The sequence below is a fragment of the Amphiprion ocellaris genome, chromosome 4, assembly GCF_022539595.1.
Source record: "Amphiprion ocellaris isolate individual 3 ecotype Okinawa chromosome 4, ASM2253959v1, whole genome shotgun sequence".
Lineage (NCBI taxonomy): Eukaryota > Metazoa > Chordata > Actinopteri > Pomacentridae > Amphiprion > Amphiprion ocellaris.
Genome location: NC_072769.1, coordinates 2,656,145 through 2,676,067, shown reverse-complemented (window position 1 = coordinate 2,676,067; position 19,923 = coordinate 2,656,145). Strand labels below are relative to the sequence as shown.

The 19,923-nt window shown below is 42.8% G+C and overlaps 1 protein-coding gene across 1 annotated transcript; it reads right to left on the bottom strand.

Annotated features, from left to right (window-relative positions):
- Positions 1 to 75: 75 nt before the first annotated feature.
- On the bottom strand, positions 76 to 18,801 carry smcr8b (Smith-Magenis syndrome chromosome region, candidate 8b). Its single transcript, XM_035953769.2, has 6 exons — positions 18,625 to 18,801; positions 12,274 to 12,680; positions 8,124 to 8,872; positions 5,892 to 6,335; positions 2,473 to 2,959; positions 76 to 1,654 (listed from the first exon to the last, which is right to left on the bottom strand). The coding sequence occupies exons 1-6, from the start codon at positions 18,799 to 18,801 to the stop codon at positions 1,204 to 1,206; spliced, it is 2,715 nt and encodes a 904-aa protein (XP_035809662.2). The 3' UTR covers positions 76 to 1,203.
- Between the last annotated feature and the right edge of the window lie 1,122 nt (positions 18,802 to 19,923).

Here is a 19,923-nt window from a genome sequence, read left to right as displayed (position 1 = left end):
TTCATTTCCTAAACTGCTGTGGCCAAATCATAGAAACAATAAAACGACAACTTCCTGCTGAATTACTGCTCAGACTGCAAATTTAAAATCTAACTTTATTTTCAGAGTAATATGTGCATACTAATATCGGCTCATCTTAACATTGCTAAAATAACAAAAGAACATTGTCAAACAGAAGGAGATTGCTGCTCTGCTATTTGAAGTTTAAAAGCAAAGTTATTAAACATTGATCACGTAGGCAGTAGAACCTGTTATTTTAGACTTTAAGTTTTTGATGGTGACGTTGGAGTCGACAATGACATTGAGAGGGAAGAAAAACTGCTTATTTTCCTCTCAGAGTTTAAGCAGTGTTGAGATTAACACCATAGTTTTTTTCACATTTTGAAAATACTGTTCCTTTTTGGTGGTTGTCAACTATTTTTGGATCACTTTAAAACGTGGAAGTTGGAAGTGAGATACTTTTTCCATAATTAAGAAATCCAAACTTTGTAAATGCAAATGAAAGTTTCCAGTATTTTTTTTCTGTCTATTCTGGCACCAGTGTGCCTCTGTACCAGTATGTACTGTGTTGACCTTCTCATCTATTCCACAGCAGAAGTGTAAATAAAATTTGAATCTTTTACACTTACCAGTAGCATATCTATCCACATGTGATATTAACTGTATGGACCTGAATCAGAATGAACTAATGTCTGTTTTTTCCCCCATCCTGCTAGTGACATAATGCTGTAAATGTAGTCACAAAATCAGTTGTACTGTTTGAAATGCATTGGCTGTGACTCGTATTCAGTTTGAGCTTCACGTTTGCCTTTCTACTAACTAAACGACAGAGCGACAAGTAAAGGATTTGCAGTACATAGTGTTGCAGAGTATTAAAGCATCTTCAAACCATAATACAATGCTTGTTAAAACGTACTTTCAGATCGATAAAGTTTGGTTTGTTTTGCTTGCTTAAATTGCACAAGGAGTTCAATTTGATCGAGTGATAAATTTTAAAGCATCATACTAAAGCTGTATAAGTCTGCCAACATATAGAAGTCTTCAGTTCCGGTAAGACACTAGTGCAAAAATGTCCAGGAATCAGAATCATCAGCATTTAAGACTTACTAAAAAAATAAGATTCTTTTGCACCGACGTGTTCACATTTAGTTGTAGCAATCAGAATAATCTATCTTTTGTTCATCCAGTGTCTTCTTTTGATTCTTATGCTGCATAAGTGTTTCTGTGGAGATTCGCTGAGCTGTAAGAGAATCTTAAAACCGGCGTACTGCATCCGGCGTGGCGCTGCTTGATGAGGTCCGACAGGTAGTGCATCACTCTGAAGTCACTTTCGCTGCTGCAGAATCCTGGCGTGCACAGAGGCTCCTCCTCTTCTTCTGCTCCATCGTTCCCTCTGGTGGCGTTTGGACGTTGAAAAGCAGGTTTGAAAGTGTACAGCAGCACCTGATTGGCCAGCATGGTCAGACAGCTCTCCAGGTGCAGCAGGTAGGTGATGCCTCGGCTGATACCAGAGTGAGGATCGGCTAGTCTGCCAATGAGAGAGCCGGAGTACGACGGACAGCACAGCGTCTTCTGATCTATGTCCAGCAGCGCTAAATACCGACTGTAGCGAGTCAGAGAGTGAAGGATGATGGATGAAGAAGTGGACGATGATCTGGTGAAAAAAAAGCAAACAACACGGGTAAGACTTGATTTCATTTGCAGACTAAAGATAAAAACAACAAAGTTGTCTGAAGGCCTGAGGCATTAAAAAAGGCCACAAATACAAATTAACCAAGTGAAAAATCTTACTGTTCTATAGCTCGATAGACAAAAATGTGATTCCTACTTTAGCGTCAATTTTGTCTGATATATATATATATATATATATATATATATATAGATATATATATATATATATATATATATAGATATATATATATATATATATATACATACATACATACATACATACATACATACATACATACATACATACATACATACATACATACATACATACATACATACATACATACATACATACATATATATATAAATAAAATGGAGTTTGCATGTTCTCCCTGCACATGCGTGGGTTTTCTCAGGCTTCCCCCAACAGTCCAAAAACATGCTGACGTTAATTGGTAACTCTGAATTGTCCGTAGATGAATGAATGTGACTGTGATTGTATATGTAGCCCTGTGACAGACTGGTGACCTGTCAAGGGGGTCCCCTGCTTTTGCCCAAAGTCAGCTGCGATAGACTCCAGCCCCTCTGTAACCCTAATGAGGATCGAGTGCTGTACAGATAATTGAGCAATGACATATGCATGAAATTTCACATTTTAAAAGCAGCTTCACAGCAAGGATCAAAAATCCTGCCAAACGCTATAAGCTTTAGCCATATTTGGTATTTAGTGCCTGGATATTGTATTGTAAGGTGTTTCTGTTACAGTCAAACAGGATGGCATCAGTATCAGGTCATCTTCACCTGTGTATTCCTATCAGTCTCCAGGTGAGCAGATCGGTCAGCTGCAGGGCTGCCGTCAAACACGGCATCACTGCGCCCCCATCAGGACCGGGAGCAGGCAGGAAGAGGCTCAGAGCATCCACCAGTTTCCTGACCAGACTCTGGTCTCCCCCAACAATGACCAGCGGCCGGCCACTCAAGAGACAAAACACGGCATGTTGGGAGAACGAGTTCTGCTTGATGAACCTGAGTGCTCTGAGTCCGGCCTTCCTTCTCCTCCTCCTGTGCAAGCCGACGTTGCTGTGGAAGTTTTGGGTGGGGGACGGTGGTTCCAAGGAGCTGGTGAAGCTAGTGCAGTCTGAGGCCTCGTCGATGCTCAGCAGCCTAAGAGGAGGGCAGGAAGGAGGCCAGCGGTCGACCGATGGGACAACGTTCAGGTGGAGGTCAGGCATGGACCACATCGGATGGACCTCAGGCCACTGTGGTTTAGATTTCACTGCTGCTTCACCTGTACAGAAATTTGTTGGATGTTGTGAAACTATTCACAGTCAGTAACAATTTAGACACAAATCTGACAGGCTGCAAGATGATTAACAAGAACAGTAAAGAGGAAAAATGGCTTCTGCTAAACAATATTATGGTTTTTCAGACTAAAATTTACTAATACTGCAGAGGCTCTCTTTATAGCTAAGTAATATATGTCACTGACAACCACAGCATTTCATAAGGGTACTGAATGTTTTTGAAGGCTTGCAGGCCAAAAACCCCAAAAACCTTTCACCTGATAAGACATTTGGAGTCTTTTTAACCCACATTTCAGGTACTGTATTCAGTTAACTGGTCTGTCCTGTTCACTCTAAGGAAATCCACAATCCAATCCTGGTAATTAAGAAGTCAATAAAGAAATCAAACTTCTTTAGATCAAGGTTCAGTAGCTGAATGTTCTGTTTCTCTTTCTTTTTTTTTTGTTGTTTGTCTGCATTTATTCTCATTGTTTAACTCCACAAAAGAGGTGTCAACATTATATGAGATTGATGCATATTTTAGTCTTGCAGCCAAATATTTTAATATTTAGTGCATGTGTGTGACCATCACCAGCCCTCCCTGAAAGCTAAGCAGACATTCTTTATTAGAATTCCCTATTATAAGCCAGGGAGGGCAGTGCTACACCTCAGTGATGTGTGGGGGAAACAAGACTGGACAGGACGAACAGGACCAACAGGATGAACAGGGATAGAAAATAACAGGTGGTGCTATTGCAATTAAAGATTGTAAGGTGGTGTGTTATTCCCAACTACTAACTGCCCATCAATAAAACAGAAAAAAACAAAAACAAAACAAAAGAACAACAACAAAAAAAGAGATTCAATAAATAAATAATTAAACAAATGGTATTGAACACCATAATTGTGGATGTCTTGACAGTATAGAATAGAATAGAATAGGCCAGAAGAGGATACTAGTGCAAGAGAGAATGAGTTTAGGGTAGAGACTCTGGAGAGATTCTCAGCACATTCTAGCAGGTCCCATCATTCGCTGTCAGTGGGACTCGGCGGTAGCTGGTGAGACCTGATCAAACATGCAAGTGTGAAGAACCCTGAAGCCCAGAACAGCAATCACGGCAAGGCAGGGCCAAGCCAACAGGGCACCCCTTCCCCTGGCCGTAGGAGCCACAGGGCGGCGCCCCAGAGAGCCACCGGGGCCCCCAGAGAGCCACCGGGGCCACCGTGAACGACACGAACCCGGAGAACAAGAGGGAGCAGCTACCAACACCCTCAGCGTGTCAAGACCGACCCAGGTGGCCCGGGACACGAGGACCCACCCGCCACCCCACCACCCCGCCCGCCCACCCCCACCCCCACCCATCCGCCCGCCCACCCCCACCCCCACCCCCACCCCCAAGGGGGCCGACGGTCCCGCGCAGCCTGCAAGCCAGACACAGGGACCAAGCGCCCCACCGAAGAGATGGCAACCAGCCCAGCACTAAGCAGGCCGCCACCGGGAGCTGGCCAGAGGAAATTGGAGCCGGGCCCCGATGGGAGTTCAGAGGGCAAAAATGGACAGTGTGGTGGGGCCCGGCGACGCTGACGGGGAGGCACCCCGCATACCCCCCGCACCAGGCTCCAGGAGAGCACAGCACACCTAAGGGCCCCCACACCCCGCAATGCACCCTGACAACCCACCAGGACAGAGCCACCACATGCCACCAGCCCGCACCACAGCCACAGCGCTCACCAGCACGGCCAATCCAGCCACCGCAGCCCACCAAGAGCCACCGCACCAGCCAGGACCTGTTGGGCACGCAGGAGAACCCCCCCGTCCACGGTCCACCCCCGCTGCCCCATAGCCATAAGGGGGCCAAATCCCACCAGCGAGGCCATATCAGTGAAACCCCCCCATTACCCCCTATTAATATGTTTCCTGATGCCTGACGGGAAACAAATTGTTTCTCTTTCTTTAACTAAGGATGTAAATTAGCATTTTGCTATAATCCGGCATATTTAAACCCATTTCTGAATAAATGGGCGTTCATTAATGTGCACTGTCCCTACCAAATAAATAAATAAATAAATAAATATTTGGAAAAAAGAACATTCCAGACCGTGACAAAATAAGATACAGACTCTGACCCAAGCCACTGGAGCTTTTGCCTCTTTTGGTTTGTCTTCATAAATACCTAAATATTAATTTCTTACGATTGATTTATTTCTTGAGGAACGATCTGGTGATGTGGAGCTTAGTGCGCATAAAAATGTGGGATCACCACCCAGACCCTGCATCAGATAGTCCTGCTGTTTAAAACAGATGTTGTCTCTTAATGCACTTGTTGCATCGTGATGCAAATCCGGTCAGAGTAGATGTCTTGTAATTTACAGTACTTGAACCTTTTCTACTAATGGTTTGTTCAATTACATTTGTGCATCATCTCTGAACATGTAATAGGACCTCTTGAGAAACAGGGAAAATGACTAAAAATGTGTGAAAGAATTACTGAAACACAAGAAATACATGTTTGTGTACACAAATCAAGGTATAATTTGTGTAGTTAGACTCAGAGTTTAAGCCCAAATACAAGTGTAATTCCTAACTGATAACCTCCAGTGATTTGACCATGACTTAAAGAACATCCACATCTGTTATTGCTGAGTTAGATTCACTGAGATGGAGAGTAAATCATTATATGCATACAAATCAGGACAGCTACATATAAAAAGGCACATTGTAAATGCAGATGTACCGTTTCTTCAGAAAGCAGTCAGAACATTTCAATTTTTACATGCTTTACTGATTTAATTTTATATTGATTAAAAAAAAAAATCCCTGTCAATGCATACTCAATAACATGAAACAAAAGCATACATTTATAGATTTTTGCAGACTGGATGCAGCCTTAAAATGTGTTTACTGTAAAGTAATGAAAACTGCAGTAGATGTGTTACCTTGCAGTAGTGTGGACATCTTCTCTGGTATTTTGTCTTCATCTTCCTTAACAGTGTACGGCTCCTCTTTGATCATGACACCATCACTAACTGTTATTTGTGATGAAGACTCTTCTCTTTCAGCAGGAGCCTGAACAAATCTTTCGTTTTCACCCTTGCTCACTAAAGTATCTTCATTCGCTGTCTTCTCCTCAGTGAGGTCTTTGTCAGATCTACAATCAGTCTGTGGTTCTTCCTCAGGTTCAAAGCCGTTGTTCAGAGGCTGCTGCTCCGCTTCCTCTTCTGTGATGGCGGTGAGGTCGTCGGGAAAGATGGACTCGGTGGTGCTGAGCACTTCGATGCTGTCCTCACTGTTTGCACGTTTAGCATATGCTCGCACACGCCTGATGCCTGCATCCACTGCAACACGCCTCAAGTAAGCGCCTGTCCCGCCAACTGGTGTTTCTGTGAAGGAGACCAAAGCATCACAACTCATTTTAGCATTTCACTTCAGTGTTCATTTTCTAAAAATTTTACGACGGCAAACAACAAAAAAAGGAAGCAAACTGTCACGCAGAAGAAGCACTGAAAGTCTGACATCTTTGTTTGATAAATGATTAAGTAATGATCAAAACTGTAGTAAATATTTTATGTCCTTCATTTTAGTTTTTTCAAACCACACTGACTGTGTGCCACAGCTGAGCAGTTTGGGTGTATACCACCTGGATGGATCACCTGCTGCATGACTTTCCCCCCCATTCTGCTTACATTACTGCTTAAATTTCTGGGAGCAACTGAAACGGAAGCATTTCCCCCTCAGGGACATACAAACTATTTCTGATTCTGATGATGGGCTACACAGTGTCTCAATTGTGAGCAAAGCCACCTCACATCCTGGCCTGGGATCTTTCTGTGTGGAGTTTACATGTTTTTCTGGTGCTGTGTGCTTCCTCCCACTGTCCAAAAACATCAAGCCATCCATTTTCTTCCGCTTATCTGGGGCCGGATTGCGGAGGCAGCAGGTGAAGCAGGTAGTTTCAGACATCCCTTCCCCCGACAACGCTTTCCAGTTCTTCCTGGGGGATCCCGAGGCGTTTCCAGGTCAGACGAGATATATAATCCCTCCAGCTGGTTCTGGGTATGCTCCTCTCAGGCGGCTGTGTTCAGAAAACCTCCAAAGGAAGTCTTCCCACAAGCATCCGAATGAGATGTCCAAACTACCTCAAATGATTCCTTTCAATGCCAAGGAACAGCAGCTTCTCACCCTTTCTCTAAGGCTGAGCCCAGTCGCCCTGCAGAGGAAACTCATTTCGGCCACTTGTACCTATGATCTCGTTCTTTCGGTCGCTACCCAGAGCTCATGGCCATCGGTGAGGGTTGGAACGTAGATGGATTGGTAAATCAAGAGCTTCACCTTACAAGCTCAGCTCCCTATTCACTATGATGGTCCTGTACAGCACCTGCATTACTGCTGATGCTGCACCAAGCCATCTGTCCATTTCACACTTCATTTTGCCAACACTTGTGAACAAGATCCTGAGATACTTGAACCCTGGCCCCAATCCTGTTTGTGGTGTTCATAGACAGGATCTCACGGCGCAGCCGGGGTGAGGAGGAGGGTATTCGGTTTAAGGATTTCAGGATCACGTCTCTGCCTTTTGCAGGTGACGTTTTACTGTTGGCTTCATGACCTTCGGCATGCACTGGAGCGGTTTGCAGTCGAGTGTGAAGCAGCTGGGATGCAAGTCAGCACCTCCAAGTCCAAGGCCATGGTTCTCTGCTGGAAACCAGTGAATTGCTCCATCTGGATTGAGGGAAGTTGCTTCCCTAAGCAAAGGAGTTCAAGTATCTTGGGAAGTCCTAAACATGCTGAGGTTAACTGGTGATTCGAAAATGTCTGTAGGTGTGAATGTGAGTGCGCTTGGTTGTTTGTCTCTATGTGCAGCTGCAATCGACTGGTGATCTGTCCAAATGAACCTGCCTTCACTCTGAGTCAGATGGTATAGACTCCAGCCCCTCCGTGACCCCACAGAGGATAAAGTGGTGTATAGATAATGGATGGATGGATGATTCTGATGTTCATACTGATATGAGATAAAGCAGAAAAAGCAGCCCATGTTCATATCTGAGAGGCTGAAACCAGATATACTAGTTTTAGCTATTTCACCTCTTCAATGACTTATTGACATTAGTTATTTTTTAATCTCCTGCTGATCTTTTCATTCTTCAGTACACTTGTCAGTATTTTCTTACCTCTGCTGTCCGATCCAGCAACAACATGCTGTGTGTGATAAGACTTCTCCGTCATGAGCACTTCAATGCTGTCTCCGCTGCTCACGCTCCCCGTCATCTCTGTGACAAAGCCGGGCTCAGGGCTCCCAGTTTCTCCTGCCTCCAGTTTGATGGGGAGCTCCTCCACACAGGAAAAGAACATCTCCAGTGTCGGGCGGTCTGATTGGAACGCCTCAGCGCTCCTCTTAGTCCCTGAGGCCATCTGGGCCTCCACGTCGGCGCTCTCTCTTTCCTCTTCCTCTCCGTCCTCTGGCCTCCACAGCTCGAATAAGAAGTTGGTGAGTGTTAGCCTCTTGGACAGTGAATGTGCGACACGAGAGGTTCGCAGGACGCTCCTGTCACCACGGAGATGCTGCTCCATGTCTGCAAGCTGGTCCTTCATCAGGGACAGGAAGTAAGGGTTGCAGAGCTCCTGCAGAGGCTTCAGACAGCGCTCTGACTTGCAGGAGGTGGAGAGGGAGGAAGAGGAGGAAGGCTCAGGAAGCAAAAAGACAGTCGGGTCGGACAGGCAGTCGGCCGGGTCGTAGGGCAGGAAGTCGGGCTGTTTGAGCTTTCTGTTTGGGTAGGATGTGACCTGGCGGATGAGGTCTCTGTGAGTTAGGATGGAACGCTCCATGGCTTCAAGCTCGTCGCCTGTCTCTTCGACGTCTGTGAGGCTGTTGTTTGTCCTCTGATGTTCCTTCTCCTGCAGCAGAGTCAGCCGTCCAAACCTGAAACAGCCAGAGGGAGGCACATTCAGTCAGCACATCTAAAGATTGGAAAGAAATATCACAGAGTCCTCGATGACACCTGTACGCCACCACAGCAAGGTTAACCTTAGGAGGTAGATTTCAGAAACATTGAAATTAGATTTTCTCATCTGCCCATTTCTCTGATAGGAAGCTGCAACACAGATGTTCAACAGCCCAAAGTTTCCACTGTGGTGAATATACGCTCCGTTTGCACATGGTCAAAAGTTGAAGTGGCAGTTATCTCGATTGCTTGAACTTGCATTGAATTAGCTGGATTGCATGACCTTGTAGTGTCAGTGATTATTAGGCGCTGACATCAGCTTCTCCTGTTCCCCGACCGGAGGTCTGCTCTGAGCTGCGGATGGAACAAATACATTAATAGAAAGTTGAGACTGGGTGAAAGGGTCAAACAGGCCAAACAGGTGGTTTTGGTTCCTCCAGAGCACACAGAGGCCATGAGGTCGGTGGATGGGAGCAGTGCACGAGTGAGGAGGGGGATGGATGCTGTCATCACGTATGTAAATTGAATATGCTGTCATCGCCTATGTAAATTCTGAAGAGAGAAGTTATGCTATAAAATGCACCTGTTGGAAAGAGTTGTTGGGAGAGTTGCGAGGTGGTCACTGGATGCAAGCCAGGCAGCAAATGCTCTGAGCATGAGGGATGTTACCACGTAACTTGGAAGAGAATTCAACACGATCTGTAAAGAAATGACTATTCCACTGGAATTATGGATTTAAGGACTGCCCCTTCTGCACTGTTTGAGGATTACAGAACTGTGATCTAACAATAGCACTGACTGAAGGAACATACTGAACTCTATTATTTCCAAAGGCTTGATACCAGAGTGGATTATAACAAAGTTTTTATTGGTCCAAACAACATAAAGGATACCAGCAGATCTAAATTGGGACTGAACTCTCTCTCCACTTCCCCCTCGAGCAGGGCCACAGTGGCTCATCGGTCTTCAGGTGAGCAGCCAGGTGTGGCCACACCGACTGCTCTCCAACTCCAAATTACATAGTCTGGGTGATTATTACTCTTCTTAGATAAAAGCATAGTTCCAGTTAGGATTCATATTAAGCGTCTGTTATAAGAATTAATGTTTAATTGATTGTCTGATGATTTATGGGCTATTGCTATTTCCCTGCTGAAATTTTATAATAAAATATTCATCCAGCAATTAAAGTTAACAGACCGGAAATTCTATTTATTCCTATCACGATGATGAGTTAATTATATATATCTTCTCAGGGTGTAAAAAGTCAGGTTAATGTGTGCATTACATCAAAAACAAAGGTTCTGGAAGGTTACCTAGTCGTTGGGGCTGTGGGTGGCTTTTTAAAAACTTATCCTTGGGGTTATCCGTTCCTTAACCTCTAAATTTAAACCTAGCAACTTACCAAGTGCAAGATCCGTTAAGAGAAAAGCTGCCGTTAACGGGCGTGACTGGTAATTAATTTGACCATTCGAAAGTGGTTAGTCAGTTGAGTTGAGTTAGTTATCAGAGGTAGCAGGATAGACGTCCGGGTGGAGGCAGTTAGAAGCTAGGCGAATTTTCTCACTAACCAGCTTAAACGTTCCTCAGATTCCATCTGGGTTAGACTCTCTGGGCTGCAGGAACCGGACCGTTAGATGGAGAGCTGGTCCAGTAATTCTCTGATAGTTAATTGATGAATTTAATACATTTAGGAGGTTGCTGGCCTTAGGATTTAACAATATATATATATATATATATATATATATATATATATATATATATATATATATATATATATATATATATATTTATATACACATACATACATACATACATACATATATATATATATATATATATATTTATATATATATATATACACACACACACACACACATACACGGATATTAAAAGCACCATAAAAAATATTTCATTATATAAATTGAGTAGATGTAATAAGTTACTTTAACCCCTGTTTGGTCTAAATGCAGTTCATCCTGCCTCACTCCAACACAGACCAGTGTCTTCACTCAGACTTTGTGAGAAAATTTAAACTTGAGGCTCAATCTTTAAATTATTACCACCATTGTGGGCAAGTTACATTTATTTATAAAGTATATTCAAACGCTGCTTAAGCTGATTAAAGTGAAATAAAATGTAGCACACACACGTGCCCTATCACTGCCATTAATCAGCTAACAAGCAAACGCTAGCATCAGACAAGCTACCAGGCAGACTAACGTTACGTTTCCTCACTTTAAAATGGAACAAACGTAGGATACTGCAGTGACTTACCTGCTGTTGAGCTCCTTCATACTCATCAGTGACTCCAACATGTTTCCATTTCAGGTGCAGCATCATCATCGTGGTGCTCCCATGCCATCTCATGTCACTTTTGTAAAGCTTGCATGTTACGCATGTTTTTTGTTTTGTGAAGCGTGAAATGCTCCCACACTTTTGAGGACTTCGGTCTAACTGTTTTCTGCATGTCGGTCATGTTTCGTTGAATTTACTTTTCCTTTGAAAATACCACCTTCACTCTGCCTCCACCTCGCTCTGTTCTAGTCGCTCTGCAGGTGGAGTTTTTTTTTAAACTTTATTTCAGTCATTGACAAAGTTCTGCACGTGAAGTAGAAGACTCCGCGACATGGCGAGTGATGCATGAATCGTGTGACACAACGAATCGATAACAAAATTCATTGTCAACGCTTTTAATAATCGATTTTTATCGACTTTATCGATTCGTTGTTGCAGCCCTAGTAGTGTCCTTGTTTTGAGACGTTTGTTTGGGTGTCTAAGTTTCATCAACACGGATGCCAAATCCAAGGTTTTCCAAGAGAACGCCACTTAGTATGAATATGATCAATGTTATTCACCGATCAGCCACAACATTATGACTACTGACAGGTGAAGTGAATATTGATCACCTTGTTATAATGCAATGTTCTGCTGGGAAACCTTGACTCCTGACATTCATGTGGATGTCTGACATGTACCACCCACTTAAACATTGCAGCTCAAGCAACCCCCCACACCCGATGGCAACATCAGTCCTTGATGCTAATTGTCACCCTCAGCAGGACAATGCACCAAGACACACCGGAAAAACTGCTCAGGAGTGGCACAGGGAACACGACAGAGCTAAGGCGTTCATCTGGGTTCCACACTCCCCAGATCTAAATCTTATTGAGCATCTGTGGGATCTGCCAAAATAAGTCTAATGTAGGTAGATCCCACCCTGCAACCAACAGAACCCACAGAAATCACTGCCACCATCGAGGTGCCACAGGACATCCCCAGAGGTCCTGTGTCTATACGCCACTGGGTCAGAGGAGTTTTAGCAGCATAAAGGGTACATTGGTGCATGTATGTTATTATTCAGTCAAAATACTGAACTTACTCGAGCTCCTGTAGTTTTCTCTGCAGCTCCATAGAAAACGCTTGCCTGTTTCCCGTCTTGAGGCTATCGGATGCCTGAGAGAAGCACGTCGACAGCTCTGAAAAGTTCTCCGTCAGCTTCGCCTGGTCCGAACACACATAGGCCATGCAGAAAGGACGAACCATCCCCCGAGCCTCCAGGTCATACAGCGTCAGGTGGTGGACATACGCAAACGTGTCCTCCGCTGAATCTCCCAGGATTACTCTGGAGTCCTCGCTGAAGTTGAGTCGGGGTCCAGGAGAGGAGGATGGGCCAGGGCTGCATGCCTGGTAGTCCACAGACATGATGCGAACAGAGAAGTGGTTGAGGTCGAACGAGCCGATGACTCTGGGGTCGTCCGGTATTGTCAGCACTGGCTTTGGACCCACCTGGAAGACACAGAGCAGGGTTTTGAAATGATCTTTTAGTCTGTAATCACATATTTCAAGATTTTAACTCAAAATCACTATGCCTCTGAGGACTTTACAATCTGCAGCCTTGTGACAAAGTCAACAATAATCTGAACATTTGTGGCATCATAGAAGTAGATTTTGTGAAATATCAGTTGCACTGGATTGCATTAGAATGTATCAGTAGATAGTGGATAGAAAGTGGATAATATTAATAACATCAATTTCTCAGAGGAAAATTGTACTCGCAAAAAACTTTTCAGAACTTGTGTCTGTGCAGTGTTTCCTCTGTGTTGTATAAAGAATATTAAGTGTAATTTATTCAGCAGGTCTCACTCGAACCAGAGATCTTAATCTCAGAGAGACTTCCTGAATAAATTCCAGCTCATGATCAATTGCGACATCGTTACTGTAAGCGTCATTTTATAAGGTTTACATATTACATGAATGATCAGTTTATATATTAACATTTTGAGATATATTCATGTATTTGTATTTGTTGGTTAGAAAGAAATGTTAGATTTCACATGTATTAAATACAATTCCATAGTTATTTACAAGAGAATCTGAGTGTATGCAGTTTTGCTGTAGAGGGCGCACTCCTGTTATATCTGTTATTACCAATGAAGAAGACATTGTTGTTTGTTGACTTGTGAGAGAATAAAGGATGGCCGACGGAGCAACACGGTCTTTTTACCGTGGTGCAATGACAAAAGTCGTCACACGAGTAAAAGATAAGTCTCTGCGTCGGTCATTCCAAAGAAGAGGTTAAATTAAGAAATGAAGAAAGCAACGAAACAAAATTAGCCTCTATAGTTACCATCACATGAAACTGGGGTGCAGCATTAAGACGTAAAGACGTTAAATAAAAGAACTGAATACATTCACTTTCCTTGGCTTTATTGGACTTTGGCAAAATCAATAAAATGAAATGAATGATTATTAAACTCAAAAACTGAGAAAATGATCATCATCACTGAAATTATGACACTATGACTTGATTTAATTGCATGACACCTGTATAATATAGATATACATTCATATTATATACATGTATTAATGCAGACAAAACACACATATATTTAGAACACCTCCATGTGTCAGTTGTTACTGAAATGTCCAGTATAATGTATCAGTGTATTCTGAAATCGAAACATAGAATTATACAGAAATAATACGATTTAAATACTTTGTGCAATATTATTATTTCTTATGCATATACTAAAACAGGGGTGTCAAACATACGGATGACTCTGCAAAGTGTAAAAACTACAGAGATTTTTTTTTAAATTGCAAATTTAAAATAATTTCTAGATCTTGACAAATTGTTTCGATCAAGTAAAATACTATATTATCCAGTTCCAGATACCTGTGAGTGAATGTTTTGTAAGTTCTAATGTGTAAATGATAATCTGAGGCATAATATTGTTGAGACTGAACTTATTTTTCTTAAGAAATTTCAGGTTGTTCATAATGTTTTGTAAAAATATTAGATCCTTAAATGTGAACATTTTCAGAATGTACTTTTTTCACTATTGCAGTTGTGGTTATTTAGAGGTTATAACGCTCTGATTTTACTGGTCCTATATGTGGCCCCTGAACTAAAATCAGTTGGATACCCCTTTACTAGAACAAATGCTACATAGGTATTTTTCTACTTAAAAATCTGTGCAATAATAATACTTAACGCAACTGTTTCCATTCATGAAAGAATCTGTGCAATACCACTGGCATGTTCAATAATGTTATTTCTATTATTAGTACTCATGTACACTCACTGGTCACTTTATTAGGTCCACCTTGCTAGTAAAAGGTTGGAAATGCCTCAGTTTTTTGTGGCATACTGTCAACAAGGTGTTGGAAACATTCTTCAGAGTGATGCTATCGTGTTCATATTGACATGATAGCATCACTCAGTTGCTGCAGATTTGTCGGCTGCACATCGATGATGCCAATCTCCCATTCCACCACATCCCAACGGCTCTACTGGATTGAGATCTGGTGACTGTGGAGGCAGCTGGAGTACAGTGAAATCATTGTCATGTTTAAGAAACCAGTTTGAGATGATCTGAGCTTTGTGACATGGTGCATTATTCTGCTGGAAGTAGCCATCAAAAGATGGTCCACTGTGCTCATAAAAGGATGGACATGGTTAGCAACAATACTCAGGTTGGCTGTTTATTTTAAGCCATGCTCAATTGGTACTCAGCGTTCCAAACTGTGTCAAGAAAATATCCCCCACACCATTACACCACCACCAGCAGCCTGAACCGCTGATACAAGGCAGGATGGATCAATAGTTTCATGTTGTTTACGCCAAATTCTGACCATCTGAATGTCGCAGCTGAAATGGAGACTCCTCAGATCAGACAACATTTTTCCAATCTTCTATTATCCAATCGTGGTACCTCAGTTTCTAGACCAGCCTGTCTGGCACCAACAACCATGTCACATTCAAAATCACTTAAATCCCCTTTCCTCCCCATTCTGATGTTTGGTTTGAACTTCAGCACGTTGTCTTGACCACATCTACACGCCTAAATGCAATGAGTTGCGACTATGTGATTGTCTGACTAGTTATTTGTGTTAACAAGCACTTGAACAGGTGTACCTAATAAAGTGGCCAGTGAGCATATATCTTAGTTTATTAGGGTCCGAGCACCAAAGGTGCGAAGACCCTGTTGAAACCCGATTGTGAATTATTTTCACGTTTTTTGAAACTCAAATTTGGCGGCCTATAGATACTTGCAAACTCTGCACACACAGCAGGACTGGTGAAAAATTTTATATTTCAGGGAAATTGCATAGTTGTGAAGCAAAATGGCTCCGTAATGCCACCTGAAAAATTTCAAACATTTACTAAGGCCAGGTACATGTCACCTAGAGTTATGAAATTTGGTACACATATGTAACTTTTCAAGATGCACAAAAATGTAATTGACAACCATACCCAAAATTCAACAGGAAGTCAGACATTTTGAATTATGTGTCATATTTTGGACAATTTTGAATAGTTTTTTTTCACATTTTCAAAAGCTGTAAATTCAAACAGGGTTACTCCTACAGACCTGAAATTTGGCCAGGATGTACACTAGGCATGGGTGATCAAAAGTTATCTTCAAAAGTCTGAGGGTGTGGAAATGGCAGCCCCCAGAATTATGACGTTTCGCCATGACACAGGAAATGCTGTATAACTGGCCTGTACATGCTTCAATCTGCCTCAAACTTTACATGTGTGATTAGATGAGTCCGGCCCTGAAGACATCCACAGACCGACATACACACAGTGATAGTGCCAGCTCTTGGACGTTTTGCATGTCTCACCATGAAACGGGAAGTGTTTTCTAACTAGCCTGTACACGCTCCAATCTGCCTGAAACTTTACGTGTGATCAGAGTCCGGCCCTCATCACATCCATAGGCCGGAATACAGTCTCAATCGCACCACCACTTGGTGGACATGCTTGGATTCGCTGACCAGCAAGGATGCAAGGACCCGTTCAATGCTGCTTGCAGCTTAATTTTGTTATTTTTTTACTCAGCCAAGGAACGACGGAGTTATGTGATGATCGGCGCACGTTTGTCTGTGAATCTGTCTATGTGAAACATTACTCAAAAACGGACAAACGGATTTGGATGAAATTTTCAGGGAAAGTTAGAAATGACACAAGGACCACCTCATTAAATTTTGGCAGTGATGCAGCTTATAGTCTGGATCCATGGATTTGTTAAGTATTTCCAATTGCCAGATATAGCTGCCGACACGGAGTCACTGTTACGTCATTGTATGACGTGAACATTGTGTCAGTTACCTGCTGATGATCACATGATTGTGATCCTACTACAAATTGACTAGGATTTATCAGTTGGAAATCATACAAGGAATAATTGATTAAACTGTGGGGGTGATTCTGAGTCCCATCAATTTCTGCCGTCCGCTACATATTTAGGTCACACAATGGAGCAAACCCCAGCCAGACAATGGTGAAGCTCCTGGTGTTTCACCAAGCCTTTATTTACGTTTAGCCATCAGTCTTATTTTGAACACAAATTCACCTTTCTGTCCTCCACTCATTTCTTCACTGTCAGAGCTTGTCTCCATTCCAGCTAGGAGCTTCTAAGTTTAGACACATCCTTTGCTAGACAGCAACAGCGTGGAACCGTTTTCTTTCATCTTGACGTGAATTTTCAGACTTTTCAGCAGCATCTTCATCATGTCAAGAAACCTCTTCTTAGATAAACACTTCCTGTGCCACTGGAATGGCGACAAAATAAAAGCCCATAAATTAAAAATGCACTTTCAAAATAAAAGCATGGAGGGAACGGTTATTTTAACACGAGCAAAACAAAGGCTTGTCAAAAGTGATGAACTGATCAACAGACCTTAATAAGAGTAATTTGCATGTGATTCAGTATAAATACATAACGTGCACATGCATAACACATGCCTGTGCTCACAAGGTCATTTTGTATTAAAGATTTCATCCGTTGGAAATGATACGTCAACTTAGCAGCCTTGGCGGAGCACTGTGCTCTGAGTGATTTTCTAGTTTTAAATTTGTACTTACTAGCCTAAATGTTTGCCCTATCTTTGCTGCTGGACCACTGCAAATGTCCCCATTGTGGGATTAATAAAGGCTTATCTTATCTCATCTTATCTTACACAAAGCAAATGAAACATTGCTTAGAAAGTTCATCCCAACATTGTTGCAGAAGGTCACTGACTGAGGTTTTGTCGGTCATCAACAAAACTTGTGACATCTGCTGGAACTTTCACTTTTGCCTTGGCCAGTTTCCTGCTTGTACCAGGACTATTCACTCTACTTGAACTGGTTAAATCTGAATAAATCAAATGTACCCTTGCCTCAGTTGTGTACGATAGCTTTTTTAAATTAGTTTGCCATCTCATACACTTTTTACTCTCCTCTACTGGTTTGTCTTTTATGAACAGCATCAATATATTTTAACTATTAATTTTCTTCTTATCGTGTAATTATCTTCATTGGATCTGTTTTGTGGTATTTTAACATCTTAGTTTTCTTCAGGGATCCTCGAAGATATTTACTTTAAATGATTACCAAAGTACTCACCATGCTTTGAAAAAATATACCTATTTTTCTTTCCAATTTCGGGAAATATCTGTAAAATAAAGTTTTTGTCTATTTAAATTAAACAGTGAATCTATGTAAAATAACAATTTATTATTCTAAATATCTTTTACCATTTTCAATCTTTCTTTCTCCTCTTTCAATTTAAACATAAAAGATTTTATAGTCTGTTACTTTTACAGTCAATGTCTGTGATTTTATTAGATATAAATATAAGCAGTAATTTAACAAAACACACGAAATAGGTAATAAAACAGTTAAATAGCATATCAGCACCTGATGTTTCATGGCGAAGGATCAAACTTCCAGAGGCCGCCATGGATGCTCTTTGACTTTTGTGAAACTTTTTTAGAACTTTTGATCACTAAGGTCTGTTGTATGTACTGGTCAAATCTGAGGTGATATAGAGTTACACCCTTTGAGTTTACAGCTCTTGAAAATGAGCAAAACCACCAAATTAACAGTCAATTCAAAATGGCATACTTCCTGTTAAATTTAGGATAATGGTGCTGCTGACTGTTTTTGTTCAGCCTGACGTGCTACATATGCATATGAAATTTGGTAGCTGTAGGTGAAACTTGCTAACCGTAGTAGATGTTGCAAATTTTCCAGGTGGCGCTATTGAGCCATTTTGACGCACAACTACACAATCCCCCTAAAATCTAAAATTTGTCACCAGTCCTGGTGTGTGCGCAGAGATTTCGAGTATTTATAGGCCGCCAAATTTGAGTTAAAAGACGTGAAAATAATTCACAAACGAGTTTACAACAGGGTCTTCATACCCTTGGTGTTCGGACCCTAATAATAAACACCCACCTGCTCTGAGAACTCCGCCACCAGGATGAAGTCTCGGTTGAACCGGGCTGAGGAGCTCCAGGGGTGACCGGCGGGTAGCAGCGGGACGGTGAGCTCCTCCGGGACGGTCTCCTGCTCCTCCGCCTCTCCAAAGCCCTCTCCGCCGGTGAAGGCCAGCAGGTCCGGTGACCCGATCATCTTTTCCCGGCGGCGGGTTCGGTCCACCGAGGCGCTCTGCTCTACTGCGTGGCACCGGCGGGCTGTGCTGGGGGCGGACACTCGGCCATGACCCGGTGGTGACTCAGCTGAACAGCGGGGCGCTCCAGCAGCAACAGGCGCACAGTAACACACTTGTTGCGCAGTTGTGTGCACACAGGAACCGATTCTGCAGAAAACTGGAGCCGTAAACAAGAAGCGCTTTCAGGAAAACACATCCGAGGAAAGTTAACAGAGAAGCGAAAGTGTCCTGCGGGCGGCAGTCACACGGCCAGCATACCTTTACCCGGGATTATGTTCCCCTTTCCGGCTGATAGTGAGCCGCGTTTCAGCCAAAAACTTCTCCCTCCTTGTCGAGTATATTAACGGTAAACTAAGTCCGGTGACGTACCGGAGCTGCATCGGGACTCATCGACTCATGTGAGCCAGAGCAGCTGGAGTCAAGTCAGAGGCTGCGATCAGCAACTTCCGGTCAGCAGCTTCAAAATTAAGATAGGCTAAGATAAGACTTCATGGCGCTTTTCAATTAGGACCTACTTGGCGCGATTTGACTCGACTCGTCTCGGTTTGTGAGGTTTTACATTAGGACTAGTACCTGGTACTAGGTACTATTTTTAGTACCTACTTGGCTGGGGTTCCAAGCGAGCTGAGTCCAGCCGATAATGTGATGTCTGGACTGATTGGAGAGGGAGTGAAGACACACTACTCCTGCACGAAAACCAAACCGGCATGAAAAAAAAAAGAGCTGTGAACACTACATTTCTCTTCATGGAACTCTCTGTTCTTGAATATGGCTACCAGACCTGTACTGTGGACGAATGACGAGGTCGAGACTTTTCTGTCTTTGGCAGCAGACCAAAGAATACAGATGGAGCTGGACGGTGGTGACTGGCTCTGAGAAAGTTTATCAGGAGGTCTCAGAGTGGATGGCCGCCCACGGATACAGAAGGACAATGAAGCAGTGTCGGGAGAAGCTGAAAAAGCTCGAAAGTGACTATTGGTCCATCAAGAACCACAACGGCCGGCATGGGTCAACCAGGAGGTGTTGGAAGAGGTTTAACCATTTACTGGCACCGCACCAGCGAGCAACAGGAGGGATAGTGA

Bases quoted from the DNA above. Each gene is read 5' to 3' on its own strand.
- smcr8b (XM_035953769.2), bottom strand. From the start codon at position 18,801: ATGATCGGGTCACCGGACCTGCTGGCCTTCACCGGCGGAGAGGGCTTT. The intron at 12,681-18,624 runs GTGGGTGTTTAT...TGTGTCTTCCAG, and splicing joins TGGCGGAGTTCTCAGAGCAG to GTGGGTCCAAAGCCAGTGCT. The intron at 1,655-2,472 runs GTGAAGATGACC...TTTTTTCACCAG, and splicing joins AGACTGATAGGAATACACAG to ATCATCGTCCACTTCTTCAT.